The sequence below is a fragment of the Sarcophilus harrisii genome, chromosome 2 (assembly GCF_902635505.1).
Source record: "Sarcophilus harrisii chromosome 2, mSarHar1.11, whole genome shotgun sequence".
In the NCBI taxonomy this organism is placed as follows: Eukaryota; Metazoa; Chordata; class Mammalia; order Dasyuromorphia; family Dasyuridae; genus Sarcophilus; species Sarcophilus harrisii.
Genome location: NC_045427.1, coordinates 297,928,401 through 297,941,329, shown reverse-complemented (window position 1 = coordinate 297,941,329; position 12,929 = coordinate 297,928,401). Strand labels below are relative to the sequence as shown.

Here is a 12,929-nt window from a genome sequence, read left to right as displayed (position 1 = left end):
TAGGCATCCTCCAGGGAGGAGAGATTTTCATGATACTATACTCTTCTGGTTCTTCTATTCTCTTATCATTCTTCTATCCCTTTTAAAGAATTATCTCCTTTGTCCCACCTCTTTCAGGGGCACGATAATAAGGTCCTGGCCTAGATCTTTCTTCTCTCTTGTTGATCTTAGCTCCCAAAGAATCACAATCCACATTTTTGCAATTGGCTTCCATATTTATATACCTAATCTTATTCTCTCTCTTTAACTTCTTCTGTATCACCTATTGTGCATTTTGGGATCATCTCCAACTATATGTTCAAAGCAACACAAACTCAACATAACCCAAACAGAATCCTATATTTTTACACTTTTCTTACTTTTCTCCCAGCTTCCTTATATCTTTATTTCTGTTGAAAGCATCACTTCTTGTCATATAGATTCATAACCTTACAATCATCCCAGATTCTTCTCCCTCATTTCTCACATCCAGTCAGTTACTAATTCTTATCAAATACAGACTATCTCACAATAATACAAATGGCCACCAGTTTATCCTTAGGCCACTAGAATACCTTCTTAATTGGTCTCCTGCCATCATGTTCCAATTTAAACTCCAAATTTTTTCTAAATTGATATTTCTAAATCATAGTTTGATAACTATGTATCACTCCCTTCCTTAAGAAACATCAGCAATTCACTTCCTTCTAGGATAAAATATGCAAACACTTCAATATGGCTTTTAAAGCTGGCTTTAGTCTGCATATATTTCCACGTTTATTATATGGTAATATTCTTAACTCAATCAATTTTCTAGCCAAATTGAACAGCTTGCTATTCTCTAAATATTATACTTCATTTCCTCTCTCTGTATCTTTCAACAATTGTTCCTTGTGGTTACTTCCCTTTTGGAGTATCCTTAATTTCCTTCAAAATTCAAGTCAGATGCTACCTCCTACAGGAAGTCTATCCTGATATCCCAGTTATTAGTATCCTTGTCCTAAAGATTATTTATTGAATTTGCCTTTATATATATATATATATGTGTGTGTGTGTGTGTGTGTGTGTGTGTGTGCATACATGTCTGTATGTATGTGTATGTGTGTATTTAAGGGACAGTACAGGGAGAAAAAAAATGGTTATTATATCCAAGAAGTTTAAGAGGAAGAGATCTGACCCAAAGGTCAGTGAATTAAAAATAGAACAGGTTCAAAAATATGTGACTGAAGAAAAAGGGAACAAAGAATAGAGAAGCAGAAAGAATAGAGCAAGGGTTAATGGCATTAAAGAATCTGAGAATGATAGTTGGAGAAGGGAATTTTTACGTAAGCAGCCTTCAATTTTCAATCACTGGCATTCCCAGAAAAAAACAAGGATATTTTAACTTTAAAGCAGTAACTCCTCAGTATAACAACAGATCCCACTGATAGCCCAAGGGAATTAAGACATTAATCCTCCACAAATAATAGGTTCTAAGTACATGTTTGAGAATTTAGGCTCAGTCCAAGAAGACTCTGAGTGGAAAAAGGGGGGTAGGGGAAAAGGGGGGAAGTGAGCTTCTTTATCTCAGATTCACTGTTGCTCTATACTCCCCATCCTAGAGTACCAGAGAAAATTGCTCCAAAAATAGGTTTGGCTCATATTTAGGGTATCTCCAAAAGTAGAAACATATTCACTGTACAATGTAGACTAGATAATGTACAGTCCTTTTCCTGTATATTCAAAAGAAATTATTTTAAGACAAAAATCAATCAAAAGTATTCATTGACAAAGACTTAAATATCACAAAAATAACCTATAATTCCTGTTGTATTCTCTAGGGAAACATATTAAAACATTAATATATGGGACACTTAGTAGGATGTATACATTGATATTTCACTTTCACCTTGGTTCTGTACTATGGAACTAACTCTCTCGAGGTCCATGTCGTCTGCCAAGCCAGGACAAAGCTTGGGCTCATCCTGCTATTAGTGATAATCTCCTTTGAGAAGCATTCTATTAGCTTCAGGGAGCACCTTCTGCAGTGCACCTGGCATTGAGCAACTGAATAGTTACTGACCTCTCCAATGCATGAGGATGCTTCTCAGGCTGGAAACTTCAGAATCACTCTTTGGTTACTTCTGCTCAGGGAAAGAAACATAAAGCAAAAGAGCCAGCTAGGGACTCAGGCTTGGAGTCCTGTGGAACATGGACAAATAATTTCCAACACCATTATAAAAGGTCTCAGAAAAAAGGTTCTGAGACATACATTCCAGATAGAGATAAGAAAAAATTAAGAGCAGAAGTTTTCTCTCTTTTAAGCTTGCTGTGTGGGCTACTCACTTAATAGTAAAGCCCCTTCTATCATCACATGGAATAAGATTACTTCCTTGTCTCTTTAAAGCACCAAATCCTTAAACATTGAGCCCCACCTATGACCCATTGGAAATGTCCCAGAGTCCAGTATATAAAAGGCTCATCACATCTTAAATACACCATTAAGAAAAGGAAACTGTGCTTCAGGTCCTTGATCTGATGCTGACTTCATTTTCATTCTCAAAGTTAGAAATGCACAGATCACAGAAAGAGATAATGAAGTCGCCCGGTAGAAAAGGATTTCAAGTTAGGGCAGAGAATCAGGAGATCAGAAGGTAGAAGGAGGAGACCAATTATTTCTTTGTTAATACTTCTTTTCTATGAATGGCTCAGAATTGATGAACATACTGGCCTAAGTGTGAACCAACTTAAGGGTAATCTCTTGGGGAAGTGTGCTGTATGGAGAACAAACGTGAGAGATAGAGAAAAGGGTGGGCTCTGTTCACAATGACTTCTTTTGGGTCATATTTTTCTCAGGGCTGGTGGGCAAAATGTAATTTACAGTCTTAGAGAGTTACCTTTTATTTGTCTACAGTCATATAGTATATATCAAAGGCAGGACTTGAACACAAATCTTTCTGACTAAAGGTCAACCCTCTCTATTTATTAGACCAGGATGCCATTCCTATAAATGATATAACTGTAAAATGTGTAAATTAATTAAATTTTTTGAAGTGTTTCATTTTTGATGATAAATCAAAAGGAAATCACCACATAACTAGGATTAACATTTTATTGAGACTCCCAAGAAAAGAGGAAATCTGGTTTCCAAATAACCTCTCAATATTCACAAAAACAGTATGAATAGTTTTGCTCAATAATGATCTAAAAGTCTAAATTTTAAATGTATTCTTGGTATTAACATTCTCTCTCTCTCTCTCTCTCTCTCTCTCTCTCTCTCTCTCCTGTAGAATAAATTTATATTTTATAAAAGATGTCAAAATAGATAAATAAATGATAAGATTTATAGTTCAACATTATTTTTATTAATTAACAATGTTATCAAAAACCAAAAATCTAGGATGCTATTTTTGGTGGCATTATATAAGTACTACATTCACTTGGCAAAAAAAAAATTAAAATTTTCAAAATTTTGCTGAAGAAAAAAATTTACATAGAATCATTTATAATAACAGCATATCACATTGTACTTTACAGTTTGCAGAGCACTTTCCTTAAAATAACCTTATTGGTAGACAGAGCAAATATTATAATTCCATATTTACATATGAGAAAACTAAGATTCAAAGAGATAAAATTTACATATGAGAAAATTAAGATTCAAAGAGATGAAATGGTCAGCAAGAAAGTGGTTGAGAAGCTCAAACCTGACATACTTCAAATCAAAAACCCAAACACACTAAACCATCCAATACTTTTGTTTTTGTTTTTTGGAAGCAATTGGGTTTAAGTGATTTGTCCAAGGTCCCATAGCTAGTGACTGCTAAGCATCTGAAGCCATTTTTGAACTTAAGTCCTCCCGATTTTCTATCCACTATGTACCTTACAATGCTTTTGGCAGAAGTGGTATTATGAGTGTTTAAAGAAATACCCTCTGATAGTGTCAAAATATGAAGATAAGAATGAAAATGCCTAAACTAAACTAAAAGTTCCAACTTCTGTGATATTTCCCTTCATGCTAAGCTAAGAAATAAATAAGAATTGAACCAATTTCTAATGATGAAGAAAACCTTGCTATCATTTTGTGAGCAGTTTTTCCCATTAAACAGACAACAATAAAAATTGCAAACTCATAATGTGAAAATTCTGTAGGATACATAATAATTGTTCTCAATGTTGAGATAAAACTGAAAAACAGCCTATGATAAAGCAAAAACTCAGATGTTAGTTCCTACATATCATTACTGAATATAAAAGTAAAGTACGTATGTATGTTCTTTAACAATGATCTTGTGCCATGAATTCAGAATTCTGCTGATATACAATGGAATTTTGATGCAGATTTAATCTCTCTCTCACTTTGCAAATCCTAAAGAGGCTCATGATGTGAAATAAGAATAAAAAATGATGAATATTATCAAAATAACAGAGCAAGATGGCAACAATGAGTTGTGATTTTTTTTTAGCATTATAAAGAAAAGTCTGTTTCTTGAAAGTCCATGAATTTTACCATGTCAATGAGACAATTCCAGATTATAAAAAGTTGTTTTTTTCAGTTAAGTAAAAACTCATCCATGAGACTTTGTCCCTCCCTTCTTTTGAAACAGAATATACATATTATTTAAATATTCTTTGAATTGAAATTCTTTTTATTTCTTTTCCAACAAGGTTATGAAAAAAATAATTAATTAAAAATAAATTTCAGGGGTTCTTGGTGAGTATCCTCAAATTTCTAAGTTGAAAGAGAACTCAGAGATAATATAGTCGAACCACAACCTGAAGCAAATCACTGCCACAATCTCACTGAGACAGAGACATCTAACTTCAACATGAATAATAACGGAAAAATATATTAGTTCTCAGTGATCCTCTGCTGCTTCTTAATGATCATAGAATAATATAAATTCTCATATTTAAGTTGTACTCCCTAACATGGGAATGAATGAAAAGGTACATTATTATTATATGCCAAGTACTAGAAACTGGAACACTACAAAATACAAATACAAAAGCAAGGACAGCCTCTGTCTTCAAAAATCTTAGCTTCTAAGGGAGGCAACATGCATAGATACAGAAGGGGTCAAGGAAATATTTTGGTTTGCAAATTTATGAAGCCAGGTATAATGGCAATCAAATTTCTGTATTAATTCTGACATTAATATGGTAAGCCTTTGAGATGGGTGTTAAGGAGTAGAGGGCATAAGCTGCTTAAAAACATATGAACCTGCCCAATTCCTATATTGAGTAAGTCAAAGTTTCCATGCTGCTCAACAGTGGAATTGAACCTATGAGTGGACACAGCATTTCCAGCTTGGCCAAGATAAGTGGAAGGAAGGAAGAAAGGAAGAGAGGAACAGAGGAAGAAGGAGGGGAAAAAAATGAAAGAGGAAAGGAGGAAAAGAAAGACAGCTTCTTCTATATTGTCAGACACCTACAAGTTTCCTCATCCCTAGAAATCTCAGAAAAAAATTCTCTAGTATCTGCATCCCCACTAGCTAAGATTTCTCAGTTAGCTTCCTTAAAATAGTTAAGTGCCTTAGCATCTTCTCTTCTAACTTTCCTCTGAATTGTATATAATATAGATTATTACTGATAATAATATTAATAACAGTGCTTTTTATATGGTTCTTGAGAATGGCAAAGGACTTTACATGTGTTATCTCATCTGATTCTCTCAAAAAAAAAAGTATAAATTAGGTGCTATTATCTTCCCTATCTTGCAGATACAGAAGTTGAGATTCAGAAGGTAAATGACTTATCCAAGTTCACAGAGGTAGCATTAGAATTCATGTGTTCCTGACACTAAGTCCATGGTCAATCTACCATATCACCTAATCACACCAATATCTAATCTGAAGTTTCATTTGAAAATACTCTCTATAAAGTTACTAATTATCTCTTACATTTTTAAATCTCAGACCTTTTCTCAATTCTCATTCTTCTTGACTCTGCATTATCTGACACTGTAGATTACCTCTTCTAGGATAATTCCTATCCATTATCAATGTTACAAATAGGCTTTCCTCATTTTTAACTGAACCATTCTTTTCAGCCATCTTTCCTGAATCTTTATTCAGATCTCTCCCACTAAATATGAATGTAAAAACTCTGCCCAGACTGCCTTTTATTTTTCTCTCTACATGCTCTCAATTGGTGATCTTACCAGTTTCTGTTAGTTTACTTATTTTACCTGTGTAGATGATTCCCAGGTTAATGGGTCATCAAGATCTATTTACAAGCTATTTCAAACTGGATATCCTAAATTCATCTCAAACCCAGCATATCCAAAACAGAATTTATTATCTTTTTTCCTAACTCATTCCTCCTCTAATCTTCCCTGTGGATGTTAAAGAAGCCCTCATCCTTCTTGTGACCCAGGTTCACAAACTCAATGTCATTCCTGTCTCACATCTGTCACCTCCTACCCTGTCATGGTCACCACCTTAGCTCAGGTTCCACCACCTCTCATTTAGACTACAGCCAAAGCCGCCTATTTAGTCTCACTTTCTAAAATCTCTCCCCATTCCAACCCATCCCAACACTGCTACTAAAATAGGGGCTCTTAATCTTTCTATGTCATGGATTGCTTTGGCAGTCTGGTAAAGCCCCACAGACCCTTTTTCAGGATCATGAAAAGCCAGGCCCATTTGACATCTGTGCCTCCATTTCCTCAACTACAAAATAACAGCATCTGGAGCATTTCCAGCTCTAATTCTTCAGTTCTAGGATGTCATTTTTCTTATCTTACCCATTACTCTCTTTATAATACAGCAATACTGCACTGCTGCATCTCATTTGACAATCTCCCACGTGTATATCTTTAAACAGGCAATCTCCCATTTCTGGAAGACTTTCTCTTCTCACCTCTGAAGTGTCCAATGCCAGGCTTCTTTTAAGACGCAAATGAAGTGACAGCTTTTGCAGGGGTTTCTCCTAGACAAGATATCCCTTCTACAGTTACCTCATATCCACTTTGTATGCATTTTATGTGCATTCATATATACATACATATATAAAGTGTGTATATATATATATACATGTGTTTATGTATATATACACATACACATAGATATACAACCACACACACACAGAGTCTCTTCCAATGACCTTGAAGTCAAGTCCCCTTTCAGTTTTTCTTCATATCCTTGGTATTTAGCATAGTATGTGGTACATAAGAGTCTAATGTGAGTAAATGTTTGTTGATTTGACTGAACTTCTACCTGAGTCTCTGCTCAAGGCCATTGGGAATGACATGTAGCAGATGATTAAATTATTAGTATCTATGACTTCTTCCTGCAACTCAGCATAGATTTCTTCTAATAATCACCTAGTATTATATTAGACATGTATTGGCAGCCATATATAGTTCCATAAGCTGTCAGTAAATTATCACTGATTTTTCAATTAGCATGTATTCATAGAAAATAGCCTAATTAATGTTAGGGTAAATCTAATATTGTTACAAAGATAAATCTGCTAAAAGTGCTTACAATATATCTATATGGCATTTGATTTTCAAATGTAAAGATATATATGCATATATTAATCTTATATATACATATAAAATTTCATTCTAGATTTTATATATATATGCATATATATATATATACACACACACACATACATGCATATATATGTATTATGTCAGATACAAATGATTTCTAGACTATCTACTAATTATGATTCTAGATAGATTTCTACCACTCCATTTACAAAAATAAGACCACACCATATAGGTTTGACAACCTCAAAATGGTTTGTGACAATCCTTAACTCTTAAAATTCTGTGCTGACAAGAAAATTCAACTGTAAAGTGCACAAAAAGGAATATATCTATAATGTCAAAAATGTAAATCAGTGATAAAACATTTAGTTAAGCAATGGTAAAGTGAATTTTTAAATTTCCAGATATTAAGTTTTTCTCTTTCTTTAAAACAAACAAGGAAACAGTATGAAAATAAAGAAAAGTTTTGGCTAGCATTTTAATTTTGAGAAAGTCAGGAAAATTAACATTATTATCACAATAATAGATGTAATTTAAATAGATGAGAACTTTAGACATGGTAAAACAAAGTATGACACAATAATTAAACTGCACTTAATAACATGTTTTCTACAAAGATCTTTGGAACATGAACCTAATGCCTTATTTCCTTGATTTTAATGATGGATTGATGGATGAGGAGCAAATATGAGATGAGACTAAGAACAGAAAAACATAAGCCAAATAACAAATTAGATGTCTTTTATGAAGTTTGAACACATAAAACATAGGGATCCCTTTTTGTACTAAAATCTTGTAGCATTTACTGTCAGTACACTTTCCTAGGTATTTATCATGTATTGCCTTTATATTAGTAATTTTACATATCCCTCATTGTCCCAACTAGATTATACACTCCATGAAGGCAAAAAGTAAGTCATATTTCCCACAATGCCTGACATAGATGGTACATTCAGTATATATTTATTTACAGATTTATTATATTACATTGAATATAAGGTTAGATATATGAGTAGTTACATTATAACATTTATTCAGAGTGCTTAGCTTATTCATACTATCTCACTAAATAGAACTTTTTCATGACTACAAAAATATTTTAAAAGACAAGAGCAATGTAAATTGAAAGGTCTAAAAGCAGCTGCCTTCTTTACTTAAAAGGCTATAAAAGATATGAAATCATAAAGTCCAATAAAACTGATCTGCTCTAGTCCCACAACTATTTTTCTAAAGTTAAGAACTCAATCACTTATTTCCAGATCTATATCAAAGAAAAAGAAAGGCAACTTAGTTATGAAAAGTAGAATGCAGACTTCCTTTTACCTTTTCTTCCAATTGCTGCTTCACAAGATGATATTTTCGCTTGAGTTTTGAGTTCTCATCTTCTTGGTGGGTTAGCTCTTCTGCCAGCTTTTCACATTCAATTTTTATTTTCTCTAGTTGCCAACGATGAATTTTAGCCACATTCTTGTCTTCCAAGCTTTCTGCCTGATGAAAAGGACAGAATAAGATATAGATACTGCTATCAAGAAGTAAATTATTTTAAAATAATGCAAGTCCATTTTAAAGCATACTTGGAAATAATATTAAAAAGACATAATACCAAATGACAATGAAACTAAAGGCCTTTAGTTTTTTCTTAGTGCATACACATACATACACACTCAGTAAAAGATAAGATGGTGTTATAAAAAATACACTAAAGCCAGAAAATTTGGGGTCCAATTCTTATTTCTGACACCTTGAAACTTTGGGTATAATCCTTGTGATTCAAAAAAATAAACATTCAAATAAAATGTCTTTTATTAGCAAGAAATAATTCAATATTGTCAAGTTTATGTACTATGTTCTTATTTCTCATAAATCCTCTAAGAATTTTTAGTAAAATATAATGCCATATCCTTGTTCTGATTACATTAATTATTTTGTTGAAGATACCTAATTGGAAACAATTAAAAGACTACTAATACTTCAATAATTTAAGAGTTCATGACTTTATCAGTATTAGCACTCCTTCCACTAACATAGATTATAAGCCACTATATTTCAAATGCCAAACTTTGCAAGGTGCTAGGAATCAGAATCCATCATATCAGACTTGTGATAGACACATAAGCTTCTCCAAATGTAGGTCAATATTTAGATGGCAACCATACAGTTGCAAAGTAAATACTCAAAATCTTTATAGCTTGGTAGAACTTGTCAAAGTTTGTCCTCCGCTGCCAAAGACTCCAAAAACCCAAGGTGCCACCTCTATGCCATTATAAGGCAGTACATTTAGTAAAAGCAAAACACAAATCATGACTGGATCCTGTCAATTTTCAATTAAATTTAAATTAACTGAAGAACATTTCATTGAGACTTAAAAATACCAAAGAATAATATGGAATACTAAATTGAATGGAAAAAATATTTTCAATCTGCCAAGACGCAGAAATTTAAGTACAACACAATTTGCAAGATTAAACAAAGTTCCATTTACTAATAATCACAATGAAAAAGGCAACATGAGAATGTACCCAAAATAAATATAAAGATTCAAAGAAACATATCCTACATATGGTTTCTTACCTGAATTGTCAGTATATAAATCTCCCACATTATCTGTTCTCTATTCCTTTCCCATTAATTTCATAAATAAAAAAGAGTGATGGATGGAGAAAGCATAGTTTCTTCAAAAAATAAACAGATATCTAATGAATGTTAAGAGAAAAGGAGCTGGAAATTACCACTCTACCTCAATTTGCAATTTTCACATTGATATTCTGGACTAGATGGACCATGCCATCAAGTTTCAGTCTTTCCATTTCAAAATTTAAGAAGTTCATGAAAGGTACACAAACTACTTTCAAATTATAATGCTTCTGTATGGATAATTTCTCTCTTATTTGAAATTCTAAGCATTTTACTGTCCTTTCATTCCACATGAATTCACAATGTATTATAAAGGAAGGTAACAAGTAATGTTTCTATCATACAAAAAGAAGAAATATTAAGTTATCAAGCAGATTGCCAAACCTAGGATCAAATTCTCTTGGTCCCAAATTCTAAATATTATAAATTTTAAAATTTAAATATAAATTTTAAGTAATAATTCTTAATTTTATGAAATTAATGCCTCAAAGATCTAGTTTTGGTGATTTTTGGTGATTTTATTTTAACATATTTATAATATACTGAACTCTCCAGATTGAACATAACCAGAAACAGCTCTCACTCAAATACAGGCTTGAGTTCAGAATAAATATTGTTTTTCAGAGTTTCTGCCTCTTCATATATATTTGCATTGTTCAGTTTTTCAACTCTGGCATCTTACTTCCAAACTAATTCACTTCCATATCTACAAGACACCTTCCTCTTGAATCATACAGAATTGTGGGATATGACAAAGTGTTTCTTAACTTTTGTATACATTTAAACTTGTATTGTACACAAATTATGTAGTAATCATCCTTCAGAGAATGACTACTTTTAAAATGGCTTTACATTAAAAGAAACAATTAAAACATAATTTCTGCAAATTAATCACTTTAACCAGACTCATATTTGAAATAGTTTTCCAACATTCTTTATCATTCTTTGTAAATATTTCCATCAATGAAATATGACAACCTCACAATAAAGCATTTATCCAGCAACATCTTGAAAGATAAAACTCAAAATAAGCTTGTTTTGGATATCTCTTCCACAAAGTCTATGGACTGATTTCTTACGGTTGCTACTAGATTAATAAGGAATATAGATATAGGGTATATGAACTGCACAAGATTTTTACATTTTTCATTTGAAGCTATAAATATTGAATGAGAAACATTTTAAGTTCCTCCTCTTAGTGCTACTTCTATCATTCCTGAACCCCTGAAGTAGCTAAACATCCTTTTTAAAGTTTTCTGTATTCTCCAGAAGATGTTCTCAATTGACTGCTATAACACATTTCAACTCTATTTGAAAAGACAAGAATAAGCCCTTTTGATTATTAATTTTATCTTTTCTTCAGTGTCTAGAATAGAAAATGATCTCTAAAAGTTTATACTTTATTAACTTCATGATCAGTAAGAAAAAAAAATCACATTAGAATCATCTCATTTATTCTCAACAGTACCTTCAAGGATCTAATATGGCTTTCAACCTCACTCTGTTCTTGTTTAAATTGCAGCTTTAATTCTTGAATATTGCGATCATGCTTGGTTCTCATGTTCTGTAATTCTGTCCGGAGATCTTCCAGCTCTCTCTGGTGAACATCTCTTTCTAGTTTTAATTGCCTTATTACTGTACTTGTTTCCTCCTGGTTAGATCCCTCCATTTTTTTGAGATCAGAAAGGTTTTTAAGTGCCTCCTTCTTGGCCCGCTCTTCTTCAGCCACTTTGTTGACAAGCTCTGCTCGGGAAGAATTGAGATCCTTGATGGTCTCTTGGAACTCAAAGAGTTTTTCCTTGTCTTTTTCTCGAATAATTCTTATGTCAGCAATTTCCTTCTCTAGGTGTTCTTTTTCAGTAGTTATCTGGTTGTGTACCCTATTGTGTTTTTGTAATTCATTTTCCAATTGATGTACAGTGTCTCTAAGGGTCCTGACTTCTTGCTCCAGATCTATTTGCCGACACTTCATATCACTAAGTTTCCTTTCCTTACAGTGAAGCTCCTCTTCCTGATTAGCACGCTTGTTTATGATGTCATTCAGCTCCTGTCGGAGATTTTCAATACGGCATGAAGCTAAATTAAGCTGACCCTTCAAGTCATCTTTTTCTTTCAGCATCTAGCAAATTAAAAACAAGAGAAATGTACCAAATTGGTTTAGAATTTGTTGAAATGGGCTTTGTTTAAGAACAAAATTAAATTTATTCTCAGAATAATATTCACTTGCAAAAAAATGCTTTAGTTTAGTTTAGTACTTGTTGATTGAAGAATTCTTTGAGTCAGTCATAATCTGACACTAGTAGCTACTGAATCTGAGAAAGTTATATAAACAGATTCATTGAGCAAACAAACAAATCTCCTTAATTAGAACCCTATTAACTTGGGTTTTGTGAAAATTTTTAACTGTAGCTGAGCTCAAGTTTATCTCTGTATAATTTTTCATAGATTCTATGCCAAATTAATTAATAGCATTAACAAGATTTTAGTCTGAAATATAATATTCCAGAAGGCAAAAGAACTTGGACTACAATGAAGAATCAACTACTCAACAAAATTAAGAATGTATGGAATGGAGAAATAAAGAACTTACAATAATATGTGAATTCTTTTTCTTTATTTTCATTATTCCTGTGTTTCCCTATGACTTGCATAAGTACAATATGTGCAGGCCTATATTTACTTAAACCTTAGTTAGTTACAGGAATATTTACTTAACCTAAGTTGGTGACATTTATCAGTGTTTGACATTTATCAATATTTAGTCTATTACCTTGACCACTGTTAGCTAGATTATCTAAAGCCTGAAGGCCTAAGCCAAAAACCTTCCATTCCA

At 32.7% G+C, this 12,929-nt stretch overlaps 1 protein-coding gene across 7 annotated transcripts in view; it reads right to left on the bottom strand.

The window, feature by feature from the left end:
• CEP128 (centrosomal protein 128) overlaps window positions 1-12,929 on the bottom strand; it is a 269,958-nt gene that overhangs the window by 99,656 nt on the left and 157,373 nt on the right. For all 7 annotated transcript variants that reach the window (XR_004231984.1, XR_004231986.1, XR_004231985.1 and 4 more), the window contains 2 exons: window positions 11,565-12,215; window positions 8,786-8,950 (listed from right to left, as the gene is read on the bottom strand). Coding sequence is in view for 1 of the 7 variants with exons in the window: in XM_031952430.1 (XP_031808290.1) it covers window positions 8,786-8,950; window positions 11,565-12,215 (816 nt within the window). In the remaining 6 variants the exon portion in view is untranslated. The remainder of the gene's footprint in view (window positions 1-8,785; window positions 8,951-11,564; window positions 12,216-12,929) is intronic.